The sequence below is a fragment of the Acipenser ruthenus genome, chromosome 59, assembly GCF_902713425.1.
Source record: "Acipenser ruthenus chromosome 59, fAciRut3.2 maternal haplotype, whole genome shotgun sequence".
NCBI classification, from domain to species: Eukaryota; Metazoa; Chordata; class Actinopteri; order Acipenseriformes; family Acipenseridae; genus Acipenser; species Acipenser ruthenus.
In genome coordinates this window covers 2,071,168-2,095,503 of record NC_081247.1, presented here as the reverse complement: position 1 = coordinate 2,095,503, position 24,336 = coordinate 2,071,168, and the positions used below count along the sequence as shown (strand labels likewise).

Sequence of the window (24,336 nt, the reverse complement as noted above, 5' to 3'; positions counted from 1 at the left end):
TAACAATTATTATTTTTTTTTTTTTTGGTTCCTGGGTAGTAAGTGTTATTTCCTAATTGCTTATGCCTCAAGTATAGAAAATGGCTATTCCCCACAAACTTTGCTTTTGTGACCAGACAGTGATATTTTGAAATTTACCTATTTTCCAGAACATTCCAGATAGATTCAGTGCTGAGTAAACTTGGAGTAACTTCTAGAACTTTCTAGAGCTTTCCAGTAATATATATAGTAGTATAAATACAGGGGCCTTAAGCTCACCAGTTCAGTTTAGTTCCAGCTGCCTAAGTGGATTCATATCTGCATTTTTCTGAGATGGCATCAAGAGGCTGCAAGCATCCGGCAGACGCATTTTGCTATGTCTGCGTCCAATTTATCAAGACAAGAGCGAAAAAGTACTCCGTGGAAGCATCTGCTAAGATGTGTGAGGCCTACAAGGCTTATTTCGGCATGCCTGTCGGGGATCAAGACAAACCCTGGGCACCTCATTTCACCTGCGAGTACTGCAAAAAAACTCTGGAAGGTAAGATGGACAATTGTTGCTCGGAATTTTATGTTATAAAATTTGTTAATTTTTAAAATTGTAAGTTTTTTAATTTTAAAATGTTTTACAATTTTCAATGTTATTGAAAAAATATATCATATATGAAAAATGTTGCGAGAATCTCTTACACATTAGTCATGGGTGAAATAAATGTATTTTTGTAGGATGGTACAGAGGGGAAAAAGAGAGCCATGAAGTTCGCTATCCCAAGAATTTGGCGGGAACCCACTGACCACTCAAGCAACTGCTACTTCTGCATGGTGGACCCTTCCAAACGACGGACTGGCAAGAATGCTATCACGTATCCGGACCTTCCTTCATCCATCGCCCCGGTGCCACACTGCCATGAGCTCCCCGTACCCACTCCTCCGGAGAGAGAGCAGCCGTCTTTAGAAGAGAGCAGCAAGTCAGAGAGCGAGGAAGACGTTGTAGATCCAGATGACAATTTCAGAGGTGGAGCTGAGGAGAGAAACCCATACTACCCCAACCAAAAAGACCTCAATGACTTGATTAGAGATCTTGGTCTCACCAAGTCCAATGCCGAGCTTTTGACGTCTAGGCTCAAGCAGTGGAACTTGTTGGATGAAAGTGTGCAAGTCGCAGATCAGAGGTTCACAGATCAACCTTTTTCCAGCTTCTTCACCTGTCAAGATGGGCTCTGCTTCTGCCACAATGTGACCAGTCTGTTCGAGGCAATCGGAATCGCCTGTAACCAGAATGAGTGGCGCCTCTTCCTTGACAGCTCATCCAGGAGCCTCAAAGCCGTGCTGCTCCATAATGGTAACAAGTACCCGTCTCTTCCCCTGGCTCACTCGGTGCACCTCAAAGAGTATGGCTGGGAGGTCATAGGAGACTTCAAAATGGTGGCATTCCTGATGGGTCTCCAAGGCGGTTTTACCAAGTTTCCCTGCTATCTTTGCCTTTGGGACAGCAGGGACACCAAGACGCACTACCACAGGCGGGACAGGCCACAGCGGACCGAGTTCTCTGTGGGGAGGAACAACGTCAAGTGGGAGCCACTGGTGGACCCCTGGAAGGTGCTGATGCCACCACTGCACATCAAATTGGGACTTATGAAACAATTTGTCAGAGCTCTAGATAAGGAGTCGGCAGCCTTCAAGTACCTTCAAGACTTCTTCCCTAAGCTGTCTGAGGCAAAGGTCAAAGCCGGTGTCTTTGTTGGACCACAGATAAAGAAGATCCTGGAGTGCAATGAATTCCCCAAGAAGCTCACTGGTAAGGAGAAAGCGGCTTGGAACAGCTTTGTCGCAGTGGTTCGGGGCTTCCTGGGCAATCACAAGGCCGAAAACTATGTGGAGCTGGTTGAGACTCTGGTGAAGAACTACGGCACAATGGGCTGTAGGATGTCCCTCAAAGTCCATATCCTTGATGCTCATCTTGATAAATGCAAGGAGAACATGGGAGCGTACTCGGAGGAGCAAGGCGAGCGCTTCCACCAGGATATACTGGACTTTGAACGCCGCTACCAAGGACAGTATAACAAGAACATGATGGGAGACTACATTTGGGGGCTGATTCGTGAAAGTGATTTACAGTATAATCGTAAATCTCGAAAAACTACTCTCTCCTAAATCTTTTGTAGTCATTTTTGTATTACTTTAGTATAAATACACGTTAATTTGGATTCATATGTTTTTTTCTGACTTTGTGAACGAAAAGACACATTCGCCCGTTTTCTCATTGGAAATAGGTAAATTTCAAAATATCACTGTCCTGGTCACAAAAGCAAAGTTTGTGGGGAATAATAGCCATTTTCTATACTTTTCAGACATAAGCAATTAGGAAATAACACTTACTACCCAGGAACAAAAATTGTGTTACATAGTGTAGTTATAGATTAAATGTACAAAATGTTGTTACATTTAACTTGAGAAAAACTCTTAAAGGAAATGACATTGAGAATGTGAGAATCTGCACAGCCCTAATAAAAGCGCTGAGTGAGAGTGACCCAAATCCTTCATTTCCTAGTTTCATTTTCTCATGTATTAAATATAGTAGAAATGCTTTATAAATATATTGTATCATACATACTACATTAAATTAAAATATATCAAGCTAATTAATTTACATATTTACAAAATGCATTACAAATCTGTGTTATTACGCCCTGAACATATATTCTACATGTCAGTATATTGTAGTCTATATTTGTATTTTATTTTAAAACACTGAAACTAATTGTAATTAATTAATTGTATTTTATTTTAAAACACTGAAACTCAAAATCAATTACTGTAAGGTGACATTGGTTTTATGTTGTGAAATATTTCAGTTTATTTTTCTTAAATATCTTGCTTGCATAAGTATTCAACCCCCACACATTAGTATTTGGTAGAGCCACCTTTCGCTGCAATAACAGCTTTAAGTCTTTTGGGGTAAGTATGTACCAGCTTTGCACACAGTGTCGGAGTGATTTTGGCCCATTCTTCTTGGCAGATTTGCTCCAGGTTGTTCAGGTTGGTTGGACGACGCTTGTGGACCGCAATTTTCAAATAGTGCCACAGATTCTCAATGGGATTGAGATCAGGACTTTGACTGGACCACTGTAGGACATTCACCTTTTTGTTCTTGAGCCACTCCAATGTTGCTTTGGCCTTGTGCTTGGGATCATTGTCCTGCTGAAAGGTGAATTTCCTCCCAAGCTTCAGTTTTTAGCGGACTTTTTGCTCCATCCGTTCTTCCTTCAATTTTAACAAGATGCCCAGTCCCTGCTGACGAGAAGCATCCCCACAGCATGATGCTGCCACCACCATACTTCACTGTAGGGATGGTGTGTCTTGAGGCATGGGCAGTGTTAGGTTTGTGCCACACATAGCACTTTGAGTTTTGGCCAAAAAGCTCAATCTTGGTCTCATCTGACCACAAAACCTTTTCCCACATCGCAGCTGGGTCATGCTTTCTGGCAAACTCCAGATGTGCTTTCAGATTGTACTTTTTGAGTAACGGCTTCTTTCTTGCCACCCTCCCATACAGGCCAGTGTTATGCAGAGCTCTTGATATGGTTGACTGGTGCACCATTACTCCACTCCCAGCCACTGAACTCTGTAGCTCCTTCAAAGTGATTGTTGGCCTCTCTGTGGCTTCTCTCACAAGTCTCCTTCTTGTTTGAGTGCTGAGTTTTGAGGGACGGCCTTTTCTTGGAAGTGCCTGGGTGGTGTGATGCAGCTTCCACTTCCTGATTATTGATCCAACTTTGCTCACTGGGATATCCAAACACTTGGATATTATTTTGTACCCTTTCCCTAATCTATGCATTTGTATTACTTTATCTCTAACTTCTGCAGAATGCTCTTTGGTCTTCATTTTCCTTCAGATTCACAGCCTGACCAATGATCCTTCAACAATGGGGTTTTTATCCAGAAAATGTGACAGCAACTTTAATGGTTCACAGGTGGAGGCCAATGGTAAGGTAACTGTGTCCTCATTAGGCCATTTTCTTTCATCGATGTAAACTGGGAGCTTCCACAGCACAGGGGTTGAATACTTATGCAAGCAAGATATTTCAGTTTTTTATTTTTCTTAAAAATATTTCCCAACATAAAACCAATGTCACCTTACAATAATTGATTTTGAGTTTCAGTGTTTTAAAATAAAATATCAAACAGAACGAAATTTCAATTTCAATATATATATATATATATATATATATATATATATATATATATATATATATAAATAATATATATATAATATATATTCCTCTTCTAAATTCTAATATATTCCGGAATATTTTGCAATATATATATCCGCAGTTTATAATACATTTAAAATGCATTATTAGAACATAAATATATTCACCATTTTTGTATAAATTCCAGAATGTTTTCCATTGTGTAATACATGTTATATTTACATTTTACAATAATGCATTTGCTTTATACAATACTAAATATATGTCTGATGAGTCAAAGGGGTTTCGGTCTGTAATCCAGCCTCCCGACAGTAGAAGGCATCAAACCAACTCAGGACTTCCCTTACCAAGGTCTCGTGACCATGACGAAAGTCATCTTTATGAGGGGCGTCACCTTGGTGAGGGGCGGAAGTACGAGTATGTAAATTCCATCCATTGGAGTCAAGTGAGTTATAAGGACACTTGTCAGTTTGGGATTGGTGTTCCACCGACTACAGAGGCGGGGCGTTGCATACTAAAGGGAACGTGCTACTGTGTTCGGGGTTGCCTTGCTGAAGCACCCCCAGATGAGTCAAATTTTCAGCTTTGCCCAACACCTGGTCGTCTAATGGTTAGACGGAGACCTGGAGAGGCCTACAAGCCACAGTGTCTCGCACCCACTGTGAAATGTGGTGGAGGATCAGTGATGATCTGGGAGTGCTTCAGCAAGGCTGGAATCGGGCAGCTTTGTCTTTGTGAAGGACGCATGAATCAAGCCAAGTACAAGGTTGTCCTGGAAGAAAACTTGCTTCCTTCTGCTCTGACAATGTTCCCCAACTCTGAGGATTGGTTTTTCCAGCAGGACAATGCTCCATGCCACACAGATAGGTCAATCAAGCTGGACGGTTGTTCAACATTATTTGAAAACAAAATTCCCCATAAGATTGTAGCCTGAGCCATCAAAATCACTGAATTTAGAACCATCAAAAATAATGATAACATTTACAGATGACTCACCTTTCACAGTCAGTGACACAGAACCACTCTTTTTCTTCAGCCCCGTCCCTGCTGCCTCCACCTCACACTGGTAACTCCCTGTGTCTCTCAGCTCTGCCGCTGGGATTGAGTGCTGATCCTGTGATCCAGCTCTTCTCTGATTCCCGTTGTCTTTGATATAGTGGTACTGCAGTTGTGTGCCCTGTTTATTTATCTGAGCCCCACACTGCAGAGTCACAGCCTCTCCCTCCCACACTGAGGCACCAGGTAGCACTGTCAGAGTGGGTGTGCTGAACAGCTCTGCAGAAACACAAGTTCAAGTGTAACCCCCTGCATGTTTACAAGAAACACATGATGTTACCTTAGAGGTGTCCTATTTATTACAGTGTTATATTTCTAAATATAACAACAATGCTGTTTTTCTGTAACACACCACTCATTTCAATCACCAGCATTGTTGCAGGAGGTAGTGTGAACTGGACACACTGAGACGTATAGAAGAAAAATTCTCTCCCCTGGAGAACGTTCCTAAGTAAAATATTTTTTAAAAAGCTATCCCCTAGTTGATTTACCTATGATGTGGGATTAAAAAATAAAAACGATCGGGATTCTATTGAAAAATATACGGCGATATGGACAACACAGGACACGTCAATGATACGATGTTGTTTCAACGTAGACCAAGGAGGCAGTGTGGTCCAGTGGTTAAAGAAAAGGGCTTATAACCAGGAGGTCCCCAGTTCAAATCCCACTTCAGCCACTGACTCATTGTGTGACCCTGAGCAAGTCACTCAACCTCCTTGTGCTCCGTCTTTCGGGTGAGACGTAGTTGTAAGTGACTCTGCTGCTGTAAGTCGCCTTGGATAAAGGCATCTGCTAAATAAACTAATAATAATAATAATAATAATAATAATAATAGTAGGTTTGGTTGAAATTACATTGTGACATCTAACATCAAGAATAGAATGTCTATTCAACGTGGGTTTATCAACAGCTACATTTTTGTTGAACAGAGGTTATGACTACAACATATTCCAGCTCATATCACAGCATGATGCACGATGACATAATTTCTGGGATCCATTTCCCAAAATATTTGAGCCAAACTAACATCATGTTTGCTCGTGTATGCTGGGCTAGACCATCGTAAGATCAACGTTTAGGAGCTGCAGTGTTCAGGAGCTGCAGTGTTTAGACAAACGAAAAATCATACTGAGACCTTCTCTTAATGCAATTGAGAATGAACCTACCTCTCACTGACACCCGCACCTCTGCAGAGTCACCAGAGTAAGGGTAGGAGCTCCACCGCGCTGTGCACTTGTAGGACCCCTCGTCACTCTTTGAAACACGATGCACACTCAGCTCTGTGCCAGCCTGGGACTGTAACTCTTTATTATCTTTATAAAAGACAACCCTGATAATATGATAATTATAGCGGACACGACACCTCAGAGTCAGAGCATCTCCCTCAAACACAGGCTGGGGGGAAGTCTGCAAGATGACTCGCTCATCTAAAATGACAAAAACGGATGGTCAAAATTCTGTAATTTAAAAAAAAAAAAAAGACATACTTTTGGGATATAATTTGTTAAGTTTGTTAATAAAATGATGTTTTTGCTTATGAGTTGTTACGAATGTTATTGTACTGTGGGCTTTGTTTTGACATGCACATGTGTTCTTTTTATAGAAACGTTTTCGTACTTTTATACTTGATAACATTAATTTAAAAATCCAATTGATGCCTATGATTAATACATTTTAATACTAGTTTTGTGACTAATTTGAACCTATTAATATTGACTAAATAGAGCCAATTAATCTTGTTACCCAATTGATTTATTAAAATGTTTTGTTATACTGTTACTTGATCGATTACTATTATTATTATTTATTTCTTAGCAGACGCCCTTATCCAGGGCGACTTACAATCGCAAGCAAATACAAATACATTCAAAGATTACTGTCTTAACGAACAACAATTGCAATGTAAGGGAGGTTCCTCACACTGCTGCCCTGGGAAATGCTGTCCGTCTCGGGCAAACCTCTCCCGAGGACTTGGCGGTGGCTGTACACATTCATTTTTCATTTTTCGTGAGAATAATTCTTTTTTTTTGTGACACATGCAGCGACTAAACATTTTGAAAGGATAAAATAAACACATTTCTCACTTACAAGAATGAAAAGAGAATGTTACAGTCAATCTTATGGAGTCCCAGTTATATACAGATATGTCATGATTTACTGAATATGATTTTCAGGCAGCTTTTTTTTCAATTTATTTTTTAAAAACTGAAAACAAAATGTCTGCTGCAAAAACAAAGATTTTTTTTTTTTCTGATGAAAGATTAGACCCTCGCGAAAAAGGATATTTTGTCACAAGGCCAATTCCTTTTTTAAGATCAAACATCTAACTACAAGAGATGTACTGAGCATGCTCAGAACATTTAAAAATCCCTATAACTCAGGAACAGATTCATATTTTTTCACCAAAACAGAAAAAGGCACTATTTTGGGCCAGTCCCCTTGTGCCATAAAATTGTCAAACAAAAATTCCAAACTGTTTGGGAGCTGCAGACTGACAAAAAAAAAAAAAAAAATACAAAAAACACAATCTCGTAATCCCCATATCCGAGCAGAGAGCTCTAACTAAAGGGTTGATTAGTCAAGATGAACAGGTGTTCCAGATCTTTAGCCACTGATGATGTAGACACCTATAAAACCTGCAGGACAGGGGCTCTCCAGGACCAGGGTTGGCTACCCCTGTGCTATGACAACTTAAGGAACAGGAACGCGTACCCACAAAACCCCTCAACCAATCAAAGAGGTCCTAGCAACACACCCTCGCTCAACCTCTTTGTCAGCCCCCTGATCGACAGGCGGGTCAAAACAGGGTTTCCAACCCCCTCCCCATCCACAGGATCACATATGCGCCAGATAGCCAGCACAGATCCCCTTGTCACAGTCCCTTAGACTACTTTTACACTGAAGATGATTGTCACATTGTGTGTGTGAAGCGGTTTGGGATCTTTGTAATGAAAGGCACTATAGAAATGTGAATTGTTGTTGTTCTCATATTTTAGATGACTTACTTGATACTCTCAGTGTAAGAGCATCGCTTGTTTTAGAGTACGATGGGTTACCTGTCCTTTCACCTTGACAGGTATATTCTCCACTGTGGTATTGAGTAGCAGAGCTAATTGTATATTTGTCATCTATCCTGCTGTAGTAATCCTGGGTTGCTGAAACTTTCTTCCCATCTTTGTACCATGTCAATCTCCAGCCAGTGTAATCCCCCTGAACCTCACATCTCAGTGTCACGCTCTCTGATTTGAATATCTGTGTCCATGCAGGCTCCAGTGTCAGGACAGCCTGGGGTCGTTCTGTAGAGACAGAGAAGGAAGTGCATACTTAAATAACAAAAACAAAATGTCAACTAGGTTATTTAATATATATTTCAAAAATCAATATTCGGTTTACAATGGCAATGCAACACGAGTACATTCATTCTCCCTACCATACAGTTTATTGGGCGTGGTCGCGCTCCATGCTCAATTCTGGCTCTTTTTTCCTGGTGTTTTTTCCCCAAAAGATGTGTTTAAAACAAATCTTGTTCAGATGTTAAAAGCAATTGATGTTGATATTTCAGAGTTAAGAAAAACAAATAACTATATTTCTTTAGCGATCTATACAGTGTGCACCCTAACCTTGAAAATATTTCCCACTTTAGCTCAATTTGTGACCTTAGAACTAACTATTATTTTTCTTTCCAACGGAGATCAGATAAGTGTGTTTCTAAAAACTTTACTGTCATTTAAAAAAAAAAAAAAGAGGTAAATGCATATTAACAATTATGTGAAATGTTTGTATCAGTGATGGCAGCGGCTACATTCTTTATCACAAGGGGTTAATGAAGTTTGGAATGCAAGGTTATAACGTGGTGCTGAGAGAAAGAGAGTAGATTAATTTACTGTACCTCTCACTGACACCCGCACCTCTGCAGAGTCACCCAGGTAGGCGCTCCACCTCCACGCTCTGCACTTGTAGGACCCCTCGTCACTCTTTGAAACACGAGCCACACTCAGCTCTGTGTCAGCCTGGGACTGTAACTCTTTATTATCTTTATAAAAGACAACCCTGGTAATATCAGAATTATAGCGGTCACGACACCTCAGAGTCAGAGCATCTCCCTCAAACACAGGCTGGGGGGGAGTCTGCAGGATCACTCGCTCATCTAAACAGACAAAAACGCAGTAGCCTCAATATTTGTACATTTGTTACAGCAACTTTTTCTCAATTGTGTTGTGATTTTCTGACACTGAACAGCACTGTTTCTGGTAAATGGGTGTATGGATCCTGTCACTGTACAGCCCCTAGTAGCCATAGGAGGTAATAACATTGTCAATTCAATTAAAATGTATGGACAATATCTCTCTCTCTCTCTCTCTCTCTCCCTCTCTATATCTATATCTCTATATCTATATTATTATTATTTCTTAGCAGATCCAGGGCGATGTACAATTGTTACAAGATATCACATTATTTTTACATACAATTACCCATTTATACAGTTGGGTTTTTACTGGAGCAATCTAGGTAAAGTACCTTGCTCAAAAATAAAATATTCAGTGTTGGGGAAATTACTTTCAACAAGTTACCCGTTACATGTTACTTTTTTACAAAATTTTACCTACTATAGTTTCAGTTATGAAGTATTTACTTCTCTGGCACAGTTTACATTTTACAGAGATATATTTTTACATATAATGTAATCCATCACCACATTTAGTTACCTGTCTAAACAAGGGAACATTACAGTGCAAAGTTATTGCAAATGTAATCAGCTTACATTAACGCGTTACATGTGTTACTCCCCAACAGTCACTTCAGTGCACAGCGCAACACCAGTATCATGACTCCCAATTTGCTCCAACCATCAATATACTTACCAGATACTGTTATGTGAATAGGATCACTCAAGATGGATTCTGATAAATAATGATCACCTTTACAGGTATATTCCCCGCTGTGGGACACAGCAGCTGTGTTGATTGTGTATTCCTCAGCTCTGATTTTGTTCAGCGAATCTTTTTTCCTAGCTTGGTACCATTTAAAGTACCAAAAATCATCAGCTGCACATTTCAGTGTGATTTTATCACCAGTAAATATGACAGCCCAGGGGGGATCCAGGGTCAATACAGCCTTAGCTGGCTTATCTGAAAGAAGGAGTTTTAATTTTTTTAGTTTTTAAAAATCCTTAAAATAAAACCTTCTCTCTTACTTCCTACAGCCTGCTGCACTAAGCAATGCTTCTAGTCTGAATTATTATTATTATTATTATTATTATTATTATTAGGGCCCTCATTAAAAAAAAATGGGGAGCCTTATGCACTGATGGTGTTTGTCTGTTACACTGGTCCAATTGTGATGAAACTCGCTCAGGACATTCCTTAGCACAAGTTATTGAGAGTATCAGAATCTGGAGGTGTGTGGAGGCTGTCTGTCTGTCACACCAGTTGATACTTGGTTATTGGTGAAAACACTGAGATGAGTTTATGACTTAATATGTGCAAGATAATTAATATTGATAAATAATTAGCTTTAATTGAGAAATACAGTCCGAGTCATGCAACTGTCTGAATCATGTTTGGTGTTCACTGCTGGATTTATGCTTGCTACTATTCGATTTATTTTTTTTGCCAAATCGATCATGAATATCGACGTTTATTTTAGAAAGAATTAACATTTTTTTCGATCCTTATTTTTCAATTCAAGCAGAGAATGGGTGAAATCGACCTTTATGCTTTAAAAAAAACAGACTTTTTATGTCATTGAGAAACATCTCATTTAGTGAAACCCCTTTATCATATTCAGCATGCAACAAAACCATGGGGGGGGGGGGGGGGGGGGGGGGGGCAAGTGTTTATTTTCCCACACTGCTGTAAAAAAAAATATGTTCCATTACCTGTGAGATCTGCAAATGGGATCAGTGCAAAAAATACTGGAAAGAGAGAGAAAGAAAGAGGATTATTCTGTTAGATTCATGTGTTGCATCTTCAAATGTCTTTTTTTTTTTACCTTTCATCAAAACTTCATTGTGAGGGTTAGGCGCAAACAATCAGACTAAACCCCATCCACTGGCGCTCCATCTTAAACCCCATCCACTGGCGCTCCATCTTAAACCCCATCCACTGGCGCTCCATCTTAAACCCCATCCACTGGCGCTCCATCTTAAACCCCATCCACTGGCGCTCCATCTTAAACCCCATCCACTGGCGCTCCATCTTAAACCCCATCCACTGGCGCTCCATCTTAAACCCCATCCACTGGCGCTCCATCTTAAACCCCATCCACTGGCGCTCCATCTTAAACCCCATCCACTGGCGCTCCATCTTAAACCCCATCCACTGGCGCTCCATCTTAAACCCCATCCACTGGCGCTCCATCTTAAACCCCATCCACTGGCGCTCCATCTTAAACCCCAGCCTCTACAGGGCTGAACACACAGCCCAGTGCAGCCTTTTATACACACCTGCATCATTATGCAAAATTGAACAACTGATTAGTTGATTGGATCACCAATCAAGGTCCCCAGTTTCTCCATTCCATCCACATTCTCACATGGAATGCAAGTATTTTAAACAAGATTCAAAATGAATCCTTTTCTTTGTCATTTAATATACACACAATTAACAAAGACATCTCTTAAACATGCATACCAAAAATAAACAAATATGAAGATAAAAACAGTCCTGTTGTTGCTGGTGTGGGTGGAATTATACACATGTACTGTATACTGCAGAATGTGAGTGAAGGAAAACAAGCACCGGTACAACACAGGTTAACACAAAATAAATCACAAAAATAAATTATTTACAAGGGACCAAAAACAAAGTACACAGAAGGGGTACTTGGAACTGCAAACACAAGTCAAAAACGAAGTTAGAAAGGCCAAGAGAGAGATAGAAATCAATATTGCTAACCAATTCCAAAATGTTTTTCCAATATTATAACAGCAAGAGAACATTCAAAGAGGAGGTCAAATGTCTAAGAGACACAAATGGCAAAATCATTGATGAAGAAAAAAAATAGCTAATATATTAAATGATTACTTTTCACAGGTTTTTACAAAGGAGGACACGGACAACATGCCCCACATGTCGACCTGTTCCTATCCAGGTTTAAATAACTTTAGCATAACAGAGGTAGACGTGTTAAAGGAACTAGGAGCTCTTAAAATAAACAAATCCCCTGGGCCAGATGAGATCCTCCCAATAGTACTCAAAGAAATGAAAGAAGTTATTTACAAACCGCTAACCAAGATCATGCAACAGTCTCTTGACACAGGGGTTGTACCGACAGACTGGAAAATTGCAAACGTAATATCAATCCACAAAAAGGGAGACAAAACCGAACCAGGTAACTACAGACCAATAAGCCTGACTTCTATTATATGTAAACTTATGGAAACTATAATAAGATCTAAAATGGAAAATTACCTATATGGTAACAATATCCTGGGAGACAGTCAGCATGGTTTTAGGAAAGGGAGATCATGTCTAACTAACCTACTTGACTTTTTTGAGGATGCATCAACAATGGATAATTGCAAAGCATACGACATGGTTTATTTTTTTGACAAAGTCCTGCATAAAAGATTAATTCTCAAACTGAATGCAGTAGGGATTCAAGGAAATGCATGCACATGGATTAGGGAGTGGTTAACATGTAGAAAACAGAAAGTACTGATTAGAGGAGAAACCTCAAAATGGAGTGAGGTAACCAGTGGTGTACCACAGGGATCAGTTTTAGGTCCTCTGCTATTCCTAATCTACATTAATGATTTAGATTCTGGTATAGTAAGCAAACTTGTTAAATTTGCAGACGACACAAAAATAGAAGGAGTGGCAAACACTGTTGCAGCAGCAAAGGTCATTCGAAATGATCTAGACAGTATTCAGAACTGGGCAGACACATGGCAAATTACATTTAATAGAGAAAAGTGTAAAGTATTGCATGCAGGCAATAAAAATGTGCATTATAAATATCATATGGGAGAAACTGAAATTGAAGAAGGAATCTATGAAAAAGACCTAGGAGTTTATGTTGACTCAGAAATGTCTCCCTCTAGACAATGTGGGGAAGCTATAAAAAAGGCCAATAAGATGCTCGGTTATATTGTGAGAAGTGTTGAATTTAAATCAAGGAAGTAATGTTAAAACTTTACAATGCATTAGTAAGACCTCATCTAGAATATTGTGTTCAGTTCTGGTCACCTCATTACAAAAAGGATATTGCTGCTCTAGAAAGAGTGCAAAGAAGAGCGACCAGAATTATCCCGGGTTTAAAAGGCATGTTGTATGCAGACAGGCTAAAAGAATTGAATCTATTCAGTCTTGAACAAAGAAGACTACACGGTGATCTGATTCGAGCATTCAAAATCCTAAAAGGTATAGACAATGTCGAGCCTGGGGACTTTTTTGACCTGCAAAAAGAAACAAGGACCAGGGGTCACAAATGGAGATTAAATAAAGGGGCATTCAAAACAGAAAATAGGAGGTACATTTTTACACAGAGAATTGTGAGGGTCTGGAACCAACTCCCCAGTAATGTCCTGCAGCGGTATGGGGGGCTCAGATCGGCAGGAAGAATGGACGTTAAACCAGCCAAGCATGGTCTCCTCCAATGACATTGAAATGCAACTAAATCCTGTATCTGTACTGCAGTGTTGACTTTGATATCCCAGCTGCCCTAGCGGTCTGGCGGTTGCGCAGAAGGAAAACAAGAAATATGTTTGTTAGACCTGCTTTGCGGGCTTGCAGGGAAAAAAATCGATCTTCTCTGTGTTGGTCAGAACAATTTCTTGTGAGCGTTTGCGCAATTTATTCTGGGGAGGCTTAGCCCCCCCCCCCCCATCCCCCATCCCCCATCCCCCATCCCCCATCCCCCATCCCCCATCCTCCATCCTCTTATACGTGTCGCCTATGCGTAGTAGACGTTTAATACTGACATCATACAGAAAATGCACCTTTAGTGAGACTTGTTCAAAAAGTCCCAGAGGAAAAATATATACAAGTGACTTTTAAAAACAGCAGAAATCACTCCTGCTGAAACAGCATTAAATAACACTTGACACACATTCTGGGATATGAAACAGGAAACATGAAATATGAAGAGAACATATCCATTCATAAATCTTGGAGCATTTTCATTTTCATTTCAAAAGCAAGCGACACTCAACCAACTTATCCAATTCTGAGCCTCCTTCAAAGTTTTAGTCTCTTCCTGTTCACTAGTCATTACTCCAAGTCTGGTTAATCGTTCCTGGTTCCTGCTGTTTCTAAGCCATGTATTGGTTGTGTCTCCAGTTAAACCAAGAGGTTTTGAATAAAAAGCTTTAGCATACAGTGTTATTCTGGTTAAGATATATATTTTTTAATACGTCAAATAAAAGTTATTTTACTAAAAAGTTGCATACTGACAGTCAAGACACACGCTCGAACTCATGTAAAAAATAATTCTCTAATATGCGATGTCTAAACTAATGGAGAACAAATCTACCATTCCACGTGTCTGCACTCCAGTTTCGTTGCGCTTCTTTGCTCTGACTAAACAATTCTAAATTGGTCTTAAGCAGGAGCGTCATTTCAAGAAAAAAAGGATCTGTGTCAGCATTGAACTTTCTGTGTCAAAAATAGCATCATGAGTGAGAAAAAACAGGCAGTAATTGAGCATGTTTATAACGATAGTGTCCTGCACTTTGTCAACGATATTGACAGAACAAACGCGGGGAGTACATAACCAGAAAACCACACTGGAGCCGCAGGAAGATATCAAACATTTACGCAGCACAGCATCCAAACAAAGGAGCCCAACAATGTGGATTGTATGTTTTCTAATTCATATTGTATTGCTTTTTAATATACACTCTAATAACAATAGATTTTTCAGTTAATCTGTCTGCATACAATCAATGCATATTAAAGTATATCACAATGTTTCACAAATGCCACAGTCAATAGATACATTTTTAACTCTGATATGCTGGTATTAAATAAACTGGAACAAAAGTGGTCACAGTAAAAGGATACAATAACTTTGGGTAACTCATATATAAATACATATAGTATATTGATATCATTTAGTTAAAATCCATATCCATAAAATAAGAGGACGCTCTATTTCAGTAAATTCAGAGTCCTTATCTAAAAAAGCATAGCTCACTTATTCCAAGTTAATAACATCCAGTACTGTGTTCTTCCAAAGTGCTAAAACTGGGTGTACTACCATAGAATCAACCCATGCCATCTACAGAACATCATTTTACATATACATTTTAAATTCAAACCACCATTAGAACCACTGTGTAAATGTGAAGGATTAGTTGCTACAACACTTCATATTAGCTGCTCATGTCTAATTTACTTTGAGTTGTTGGGATCACAAGTTTTTGAAGATTCTGATCAATGTCAATTAGATTGCTGAATGACAAGCTTGGTTTCTTCTCACCCAAACTAAGCTGCATTCATTAGTGGAGACTGAGTAAATTGTTGATACTCATTACATCGATATATATTGTAACTCCTGAATGTGTCTAAGACTTTTTGCACAGCAGTATATATATATCTGTAGTCACATTGCATGGAACAAATTACTTGTTTACTTACGTATGTATTGGTTGTGTCTCCAGTTAAACCAAGAGGTTTTGAATAAAAAGCTTTAGCATACAGTGTTATTCTGGTTAAGATATATATTTTTTAATACGTCAAATAAAAGTTATTTTACTAAAAAGTTGCATACCGACAGTCAAGACACACGCTCGAACTCATGTAAAAAATAATTCTCTAATATGCGATGTCTAAACTAATGGAGAACAAATCTACCATTCCACGTGTCTGCACTCCAGTTTCGTTGCGCTTCTTTGCTTTGACTAAACAATTCTAAATGGGTCTTAAGCAGGAGCGTCATTTCAAGAAAAAAAAGGATCTGTGTCAGCATTGAACTTTCCCTGTCAAAAATAGCATCATGAATGAGAAAAAACAGGCAACGTTGTTGACAGAACAAACGCCGGGAGTACTTAACCAGAAAACCACACTGGAGCCGCAGGAAGATATCAAACATTTAGGCAGCATAGCATCCAAACAAAGGAGCCCAACAATGTGGATTGTATGTTTTATAATTCATATTGTGCTTTTTAATATACACTCTAATAACAATAGATTTTTCAGTTAATCTGTCTGCATAAAATCAATATTAAAGTATATCACAATGTTTCACAAATGCCACAGTCAATAGATACATTTTTAACTCTGATATGCTGGTATTAAATAAATTGGAACAAGGGAAAAGTGGTCACAGTAAAAGGATACAATAACTTTGGGTAACTCATATATAAATACATATAGTATACTGATATCATTTAGTTAAAATCCATATCCATAAAATAAGAGGACGCGCTATTTCAGTAAATTCAGAGTCCTTATCTAAAAAAGCATAGCTCACTTATTCCAAGTTAATAACATCCAGTACTGTGTTCTTCCAAAGTGCTAAAACTGGGTGTACTACCATAGAATCAACCCATGCCATCTACAGAACATCATTTTACATATGCACCACCATTAGAACGACTGTGTAAATGTGATGGATTAGTTACTACAACACTTCATATTAGCTGCTCATGTATAGTTTACTTTGAGTTGTTGTGATCACAAGTTTTTGAATGTGAATTAGATTGCTGAATGACAAGCTTGATTTCTTCTCATCCAAACTAAGCTGCATTCATTAGTGGAGACTGAGTAAACTGTTGATGCTCATAACATCGATATATATTGTAACTCCTGAATGTGTATAAGACTTTTTGCACAGCAGTATATATATATATATATATATATATATATATATATATATATATATATATCTGTAGTCACATTGCATTGAACAAATTACTTGTTTACTTACATATCAGAATGAGATGTTTTGTGGAGCTCATATTTCTTTCTTTCGTTCTCTTTCTTTCCTTTCTATATTTAATTCATGTCTGTCTTCTCTTAATTTGTTGTTGTTTTAATTTGATTCTGAGCAGCTGCACTCGTCAAGGGAAGTGTAATTAGAAGGCGTGAAGACATGATTTCCCCTTTTCTTCACCGTGATCTGAGTGCCAGTAAATTACACACATTACCACACCACAGCATCGCTAGGGATCCACAACGGGGGCAGAACCCCAGCACCAGGGTGCCTTTCCAGGCCTTACATGGGTTCCATCCCCATAGTTTTATATATTATACAGCAGTGGCACTGTGGTCAAGAGGTTTGTAGTGCACAGGTGTAACGGTCACTCTGCACAACTGAGAGGCAGCTGCACTGTCCTCCCTAAGGAGATACTACTGGCCCTATTCATATAGCTAAATAAGCCAGCAAGAGTGACAGACAGCAAAAGCAGGGACGTCAGAGGAGTCAATTTCACAAGGAACAGGTTTATTGTTGTGAACAATAATGTCAACAAATGAAAAACAAAAGCAAAAGCAGGACAAAACAGGTTAGTATAAAGCTGGTACAGGTTAGTATAAAGCTGGTACAGGTTAGTATAAAGCTGGTACAGGTTAGTATAAAGCTGGTACAGGTAAGTTGGTAAATGGAAAACAGAAGGTCAAAGAGTAACACAAAGGAGAAATGGGTGTAGTGTCAGGTGAGCCTCAAATAAACCCCCCCACACAACACAAACACAAAATCAATGCACAGACAGACAGAGAAAGATAAAGATGAATGAAATGATCACAGACGGTAGCAATAATAATAACAGTGTGGATGGCAATGGATGGTGCATGAAAGTTAGACCTAACAAGTTCAGCAGAGTAGCAATGTCATTGAAAACGAAACAAAGTAACAAAAAGAACAAACCCAAAAAATACAGGAAACAAAGTATCAAATTAGAGTAGAAAAAATCCAAACAGAAAAGGAACGATCTCCCCAACAGATAAGGAAGTCCAGCAAAGAGTCCAGTAATGATTGTGATTGTAGAAGGTTGAAAAAATGGAGTATATTGGAAATGGTGAGTCTGTCCAGCAGTGCTGAGTTGAATGGTGAAGAGTTTGTTTGGAAAAAATCAGGAGGATCAGGAAAAAAATGGAAACTGAACACACAAAACAACAAACACTAAACAGAACTTGAAAAGCAGCTAAACTTAAACAAGTAACAGTGAAAACAAAAAGAAGAGTTTAGACAAAGTGCAGGATACAATAAAAAAGAATGACTGCACTGGAATGATCTAAAGATGCTCAAGAATTCACTGAGATTTAAGATTGTAATGCTGAAGGTTAGGATGGATCCCTCAGGTGAAAGGCAGTCACCCTCAAGGCCTAATCAGCCAGCTTTAGTACAGGTGCTGACTTCTAAGGAGCTCTGAGATTGGAGGAGTGGATATTTGAATGAGCCAATGGGGAAAGAGGATGAACAGAGGGTGGTTGCATGTAACTGTGGGAAATGAAGTTTTAACCTGGCCAGGCTACTGACCCTAATTAAAGGGACAGGTGGGTGAGACTTACACCCACATTATGTAGCATGGGAATTGTTACACAGGTGCAGTACTGGTGCTGTGCTCAGGAATTATAGACACAAGACAGTTCATGGTGAAAAAGCAGCTCTTTATTTCGGACAAATAATAATACCTGGCTCTACACAATGATGTGTATCGCTCAAGCAAACCCCGGGATTCAGTCCTGAAATAATAAAACACTAAACAAGACACACACAAACACAGCACGGTCACAAGTCCAGAGTGAGTGCTCTCAGTGAAAGTGGTGATTTACAGGTTTATTCGTGTACAATGGTGAAGTGGAGTCCGGGTTTAATTGCTGCTGGTTTAGCTACAGCTCCCGGAGGTTAGCCTTCTATAATGACAAGCACAGACAGTTAGAAGCAAACAAAACACTTCACTCACGATATGCTTTCCTTTCTCAGTCATTCTCATAACCACATCAAAAGGAACAGATTGCTGGGGCCACTTCCCCTAAATAGCCTCCGCCACACCCTCTTTTGGTGGCGCGGTCAATCACGTCTCTTCCAATCCGTGACTGACACATCACCAACTGCATTAAGGCAATGACTTCTGGTATCGTGGTCCAGCCCCCTTCCTGGATGGCCAGTTTCCAAGTGACCCTGGAATGAAATGCCAAACCATCCATTACGGGGCGCTCTGCTCTGATTATACAGTGCCCTCACACATCGGGAGGGATATTGCTGACTAGGATTCATTCACTCTCTGTCACAGGCACCAAACATGATTCAGACAGTCCCCCTGAGTTTCAATCTCCATAGTTTTATATATTATACAGCAACACCAAACATGATTCAGACAGTCCCCCTGAGTTTCAATCTCCATAGTTTTATATATTATACAGCAACACCAAACACGATTCAGACAGTCCCCCTGAGTTTCAATCTCCATAATTTTATATATTATACACAACACCAAACACGATTCAGACAGTCCCCCTCAGTTTCAATCTCCATCGTTCTATATATTATACAGCAACACCAAACATGATTCAGACAGTCCCCCTGAGTTTCAATCTCCATAGTTTTATATATTACACAGCAACACCAAACATGATTCAGACAGTCCCCCTGAGTTTCAATCTCCATAATTTTATATATTATACAGCAACACCAAACATGATTCAGACAGTCCCCCTGAGTTTCAATCTCCATAGTTTTATATATTATACAGCAACACCAAACATGATTCAGACAGTTCTTCTTTTTCAATCTCCATAGTTGTATAATATATAAAACTCAGACAGACTTTCTGAATCATGTTTGGTGCCACTGCTGTATTGAAACTTGAAATTAACACCAAAAGAATTATTTAAATTTTAAATCATATTAAAAAGAAATCAGACTTTTTAAAAGTCCCTAATTTAAGTGCAATCAAGTTGATTATTTGTGGTTTTGGCATATTTATTGGGTGTGTTCTTTTCTATTCTGAAGACTCTGTTCATTTAGAAGTAATTTGTCCCCTGTGTGTGTGAGTGTGTGAGTGTGTGTGTGTGTGAGAGTTCTGTGTGTGTGTGTGTGTGTGAGTTCTGTATGTGTTTCTCAGAAGATGTGCTCACACATATCGAAACTGCACCACCACTTCCCTTATTTACAGCTGACTTGTAGTTTCCATTCTGGTTCATGTGATAGGGAGATGGTATTCTGTCACAGTCCAGCACTCAGAGCACTTTCCATTCCTCAAAATAAACACCGGTCTGTTCTGTTGGGGTGGACAATAAATTAGAACCACCTGTCATTGCAACATCCTATTCAAACAAACAGTCTCCCTGATTGTCAATCTCCATCGTTCTATATATTATACAGCAACACCAAACACGATTCAAACAGTCCCCCTGAGTTTCAATCTACATAGTTTTATATATTATACAGCAACACCAAACACGATTCAGACAGTACCCCTGAGTTTCAATCTCCATAGTTTTATATATTATACACAACACCAAACACGATTCAGACAGTCCCCCTGAGTTTCAATCTCCATAGATTTATATATTATACAGCAACACCAAACACGATTCAGACAGTACCCCTGAGTTTCAATCTCCATAGTTTTATATATTATACAGCAACACTAAACAAGGTTCAGACAGCCCCCCCGAGTTTCAAGCTGCATAGTTTTATATATTATACAGCAACACCAAACAGATTCAAACAATCTCCCTGGATTGTCAATCTCCATCATTTTATATATTATAAAGCAACACCAAACATGATTCAGACAGAACCCCTGAGTTTCAATCTCCATAGTTTTATATGTTATACAGCAACACCAAACATGATTCAGACAGAACCCCTGAGTTTCATTCTCCATAGTTTTATATGTTATACAGCAACACCAAACATGGTTCAGACAGTTCCCCTCAGTTTCAATCTCCATAGTTTTATATATTATACACCAGTGGCACCAAACATTAGTGGAAAAGTAGATGATAAAGTGTGCTGGATTACAGAGGTACTGGAAAATCTTATACTGTCTCTAAAGAAGTGTGGCAAAGTGGTAATTGGTAGCAGGTGTATAGCAGGTGTGGTGCGGATGCAGTGATTCCAAGAACACACAGACAACAAAATGCCGTGACAAAATGGACTTCTTTTTTTAAGTGGCAGCTACCTGGCATGTCCAATAATAACATTCACCAACTGGATTGCATACTTTCTCGTTTTGCAATACTTAAAACCAAAAATAAAAAACACCTCTGAGAAAAGAAACCCCAATCCAACAAACAATTCCTTCAGAGCAGCAAATAAAGGTTTTAATCTGGTGCAGAACACAAAACAATGGCAAACAGTCTCCCTCTGTGAGCAAAAGGGACAGGAGTCTTTCACCTCAGGGTTTATGATGCTCACAGAGGTGTTAACGACAATGATGGTGTGTAAGATCTTCCACTGCAGATCCCCCCATGTTTTTGGCAGTGGTGGCTTATACAGGGTTCTCCAAGCTGGCACTATCTGTTCCACCGCCCCCAGCCTCTCTCTCCAGTGTGTGTCTGGTAGTGCTCTGAGCTGCTGCTGATAACGGCCCTTCACATAAACCCTATACAGCTGTGTCCCCTCTACTGTGCTCAGAGGGAGGTCTCTCAGACCCTCTACAGTCAGTAAATGACCTTGCTCATCAGAATCCTGACTGACTGCTAGGGACACTAACAGTGATGGAAAAGAGGAATCGGTGTGGGGGGGCTCTCTGTTCTCTGAGCGTCTGTCTCAATAGCTCCAGCCCCTCGCTGGGCAGAGCAGCACGCACTTGGGTAAGGAAATGCTCAGCAGTGCGGATAGACCGCATCCCCAGAGCAGACACTAACCACTGAGGAGTCACCCAGCCGTAGGTGTTGAAATCTAAAAGGGCTCTAAGCTTTACAACACCTGCCTTAACTAACAGATCTGTAAAAGTAGAAGACTGAACAATATCACATGTCAAGAATGTATTGTATACTAACGGCTCTTCTGGAAGCCAATCCAGGCTGATGTTTTCAGTGTCTCTCTGCTCAACACACACCCACTGCCACGCCCTCAGCAGGCTCTTATAGTAGCCTGGCAGTCGGGTCCAGTTTGCCAATTTCCAGTAAAAAAAGACCCCTGTCCACACCCAACCTTCCTACTTGCTGTAGGAAAGCACAGGCAAACTGTCTACACAGGGGGTGCTCCGCGCAGTACAGCAGCCTCTGCAGGGCCTGCAACCTAAAAGCCTCCGTCCTGTTAGAAAGGTCCCTGACCCCCCTCGGCCAGCGGCAGGTGCAGCACACTCTGTCTGATCCAGTGCACTCCATCCCAGAAAAAAATCCAGCAGCACAGCCTGAACCTGTTTCACTAATGACTGTGGGGGCAGATGAATCTGTGTCACAAGCTAGAGGCCACCAAGATATTAATAATAAGTACTCTACCTCTATAGGAGATCTGCAGGAGCAGCCATTTCCACCGCTGCAACCTGCCTTTCACTTTCTCCACCCCCACTCCCAATTCCTCTGCACTGTGCTGTCATCCCTGAGATGGACACCCAGATAAAGGAGCCCAGCCCTGCTCCACTGCAATCCAGCAGGTAAAGCTGGAGGACGACAACCCCTCCAGTTACCCAGGACCGCCACACTACTCTTAGCCCAGTTTACAAACGTTAGCTTCTCAAATAGTCTTTGACAGGTGCCTACACTGTCAATATCTGTTTGGTTAGCAATAAATACAGCAATGTCATCTGCATAGGCTGTGATCGTCACTGGTTTACCAGGACACTGAGGAATGGACAGTCTAGTCAATACCCTCCTCAGCTTATTTATAAGATGCTCTATGGCTATAGCATAGAGCATACCAGACATTGAACACCCCTGCCTAATACCTCTCTGAATGGGGAAAGGGGCACTTATGCCACCATTGATTTTCAATAGACTGGAAACGTCACCATAGAGCAGCTGAACCTTCTCTAAGAATGCGGTCCCAAACCCGAAAGCTTTTAGTGCCCTCCACAGGTAGAGGTGATCTACCCGGTCGAAGGCTTTATCCTGATCTCACGACACTACACCTGCACTGAAACCAAAAAGCTTGGAGGCTGCCAGTATGTCTCGAACTAAAAAGATATTATCTAAAATGGATTTGTCTAGTCTCCTTGCACTACCCGCCCTATCACAGTCCTGAGGCGGTTTGCGAGGGCTCTTGAAAGGATTTTATAGTCGGCACAGAGCAATGACACAGGTCTTCAGTTTTTAATATTACACAAATCTCTCTTTTTAGGGAGGAGAGTGACAATAGCTCTTCTACAGGTCTGAGGCAGAACTTTCTTTTGCACACTCTCCCTGAAAACCCCCAACAAGTCCTCTCCTAGCAGAGACCAGCACTTTTTATAAAACTCCACTGGGAGGCCATCAAGTCCAGATGTCTTTCCGTTGTTCAGCCCCTGGAGGGCATCAGAGAGTTCAGTCAGTGCTAGAGGGTTTTCCAGCACCCTGGCTTCCTCTTCGGCAGCTGAGGGAGGCCCTGCAGGAAACGCTGTGATCCCCCCGTCTCCTCCAACGCCTCTGCTGTAAACAGGTCCTTACAGAACTCCACAGCCAGCTTCCGGATCCCTGCATGCTCCCTCAGCTCCTGCCCAGCCGCTGTCCTCAGGCAATGAATCATTTTACTCTCTGCACTCTTCCTCTCTAGCCCAAAGAAACAGTGAGTGGGTGCATCCATCTCCACCAAACTCTGGAACTGCAATCTCACCAGCGCCCCTGCACCTTTACGTCTAGCAGATTCACTAACCCCCTTTTTTTACATTTTAGGCCCTCAGTCAGCCTTTCATTTCGGCTGGACTCCAGAGCTTGCTGGAGCTGTAGGATGTCCACCTCCAGCTCTCTCATGGTTTTATTTAAGCTCTTTGTGACATTTCTAATATACTGTTGACAAAAAGGTTGTGTCTGCACCTTCCCTACATCCCACCATTGCTGCAGTGAGGAGACATCGCTTTTTTTAGACCTCCATCTCTCCCAAAAAATGAAACTTTCCTAAAATGCTCATCATTAGTTAAAGCAGTATTAAAATGTCAGTATGCACTTTGTAGTCTCAGAGACGGGAGCAGATGACGAAGAGAAACTAAACTGTGATTTGACAGGCTTGTGGGGGTGATAAAACAGGATTTAAAAATATTTAAATAATG

General features: G+C 40.3%; 1 protein-coding gene across 1 annotated transcript in view; it reads right to left on the bottom strand.

Moving 5' to 3' along the window:
- The window catches only part of LOC131725025 (Fc receptor-like protein 5), a 28,534-nt gene extending 11,146 nt beyond the window's left edge, over positions 1–17,388 (bottom strand). The window contains exons 1-6 of the mRNA XM_059018357.1: positions 17,124–17,388; positions 11,131–11,166; positions 10,115–10,381; positions 9,142–9,399; positions 8,258–8,548; positions 5,190–5,468 (exon numbers count right to left, since the gene is read on the bottom strand). Of these exons, the coding sequence (XP_058874340.1) occupies positions 5,190–5,468; positions 8,258–8,548; positions 9,142–9,399; positions 10,115–10,381; positions 11,131–11,166; positions 17,124–17,154 (1,162 nt within the window). The 5' untranslated portion in view covers positions 17,155–17,388. The remainder of the gene's footprint in view (positions 1–5,189; positions 5,469–8,257; positions 8,549–9,141; positions 9,400–10,114; positions 10,382–11,130; positions 11,167–17,123) is intronic.
- Between the last annotated feature and the right edge of the window lie 6,948 nt (positions 17,389–24,336).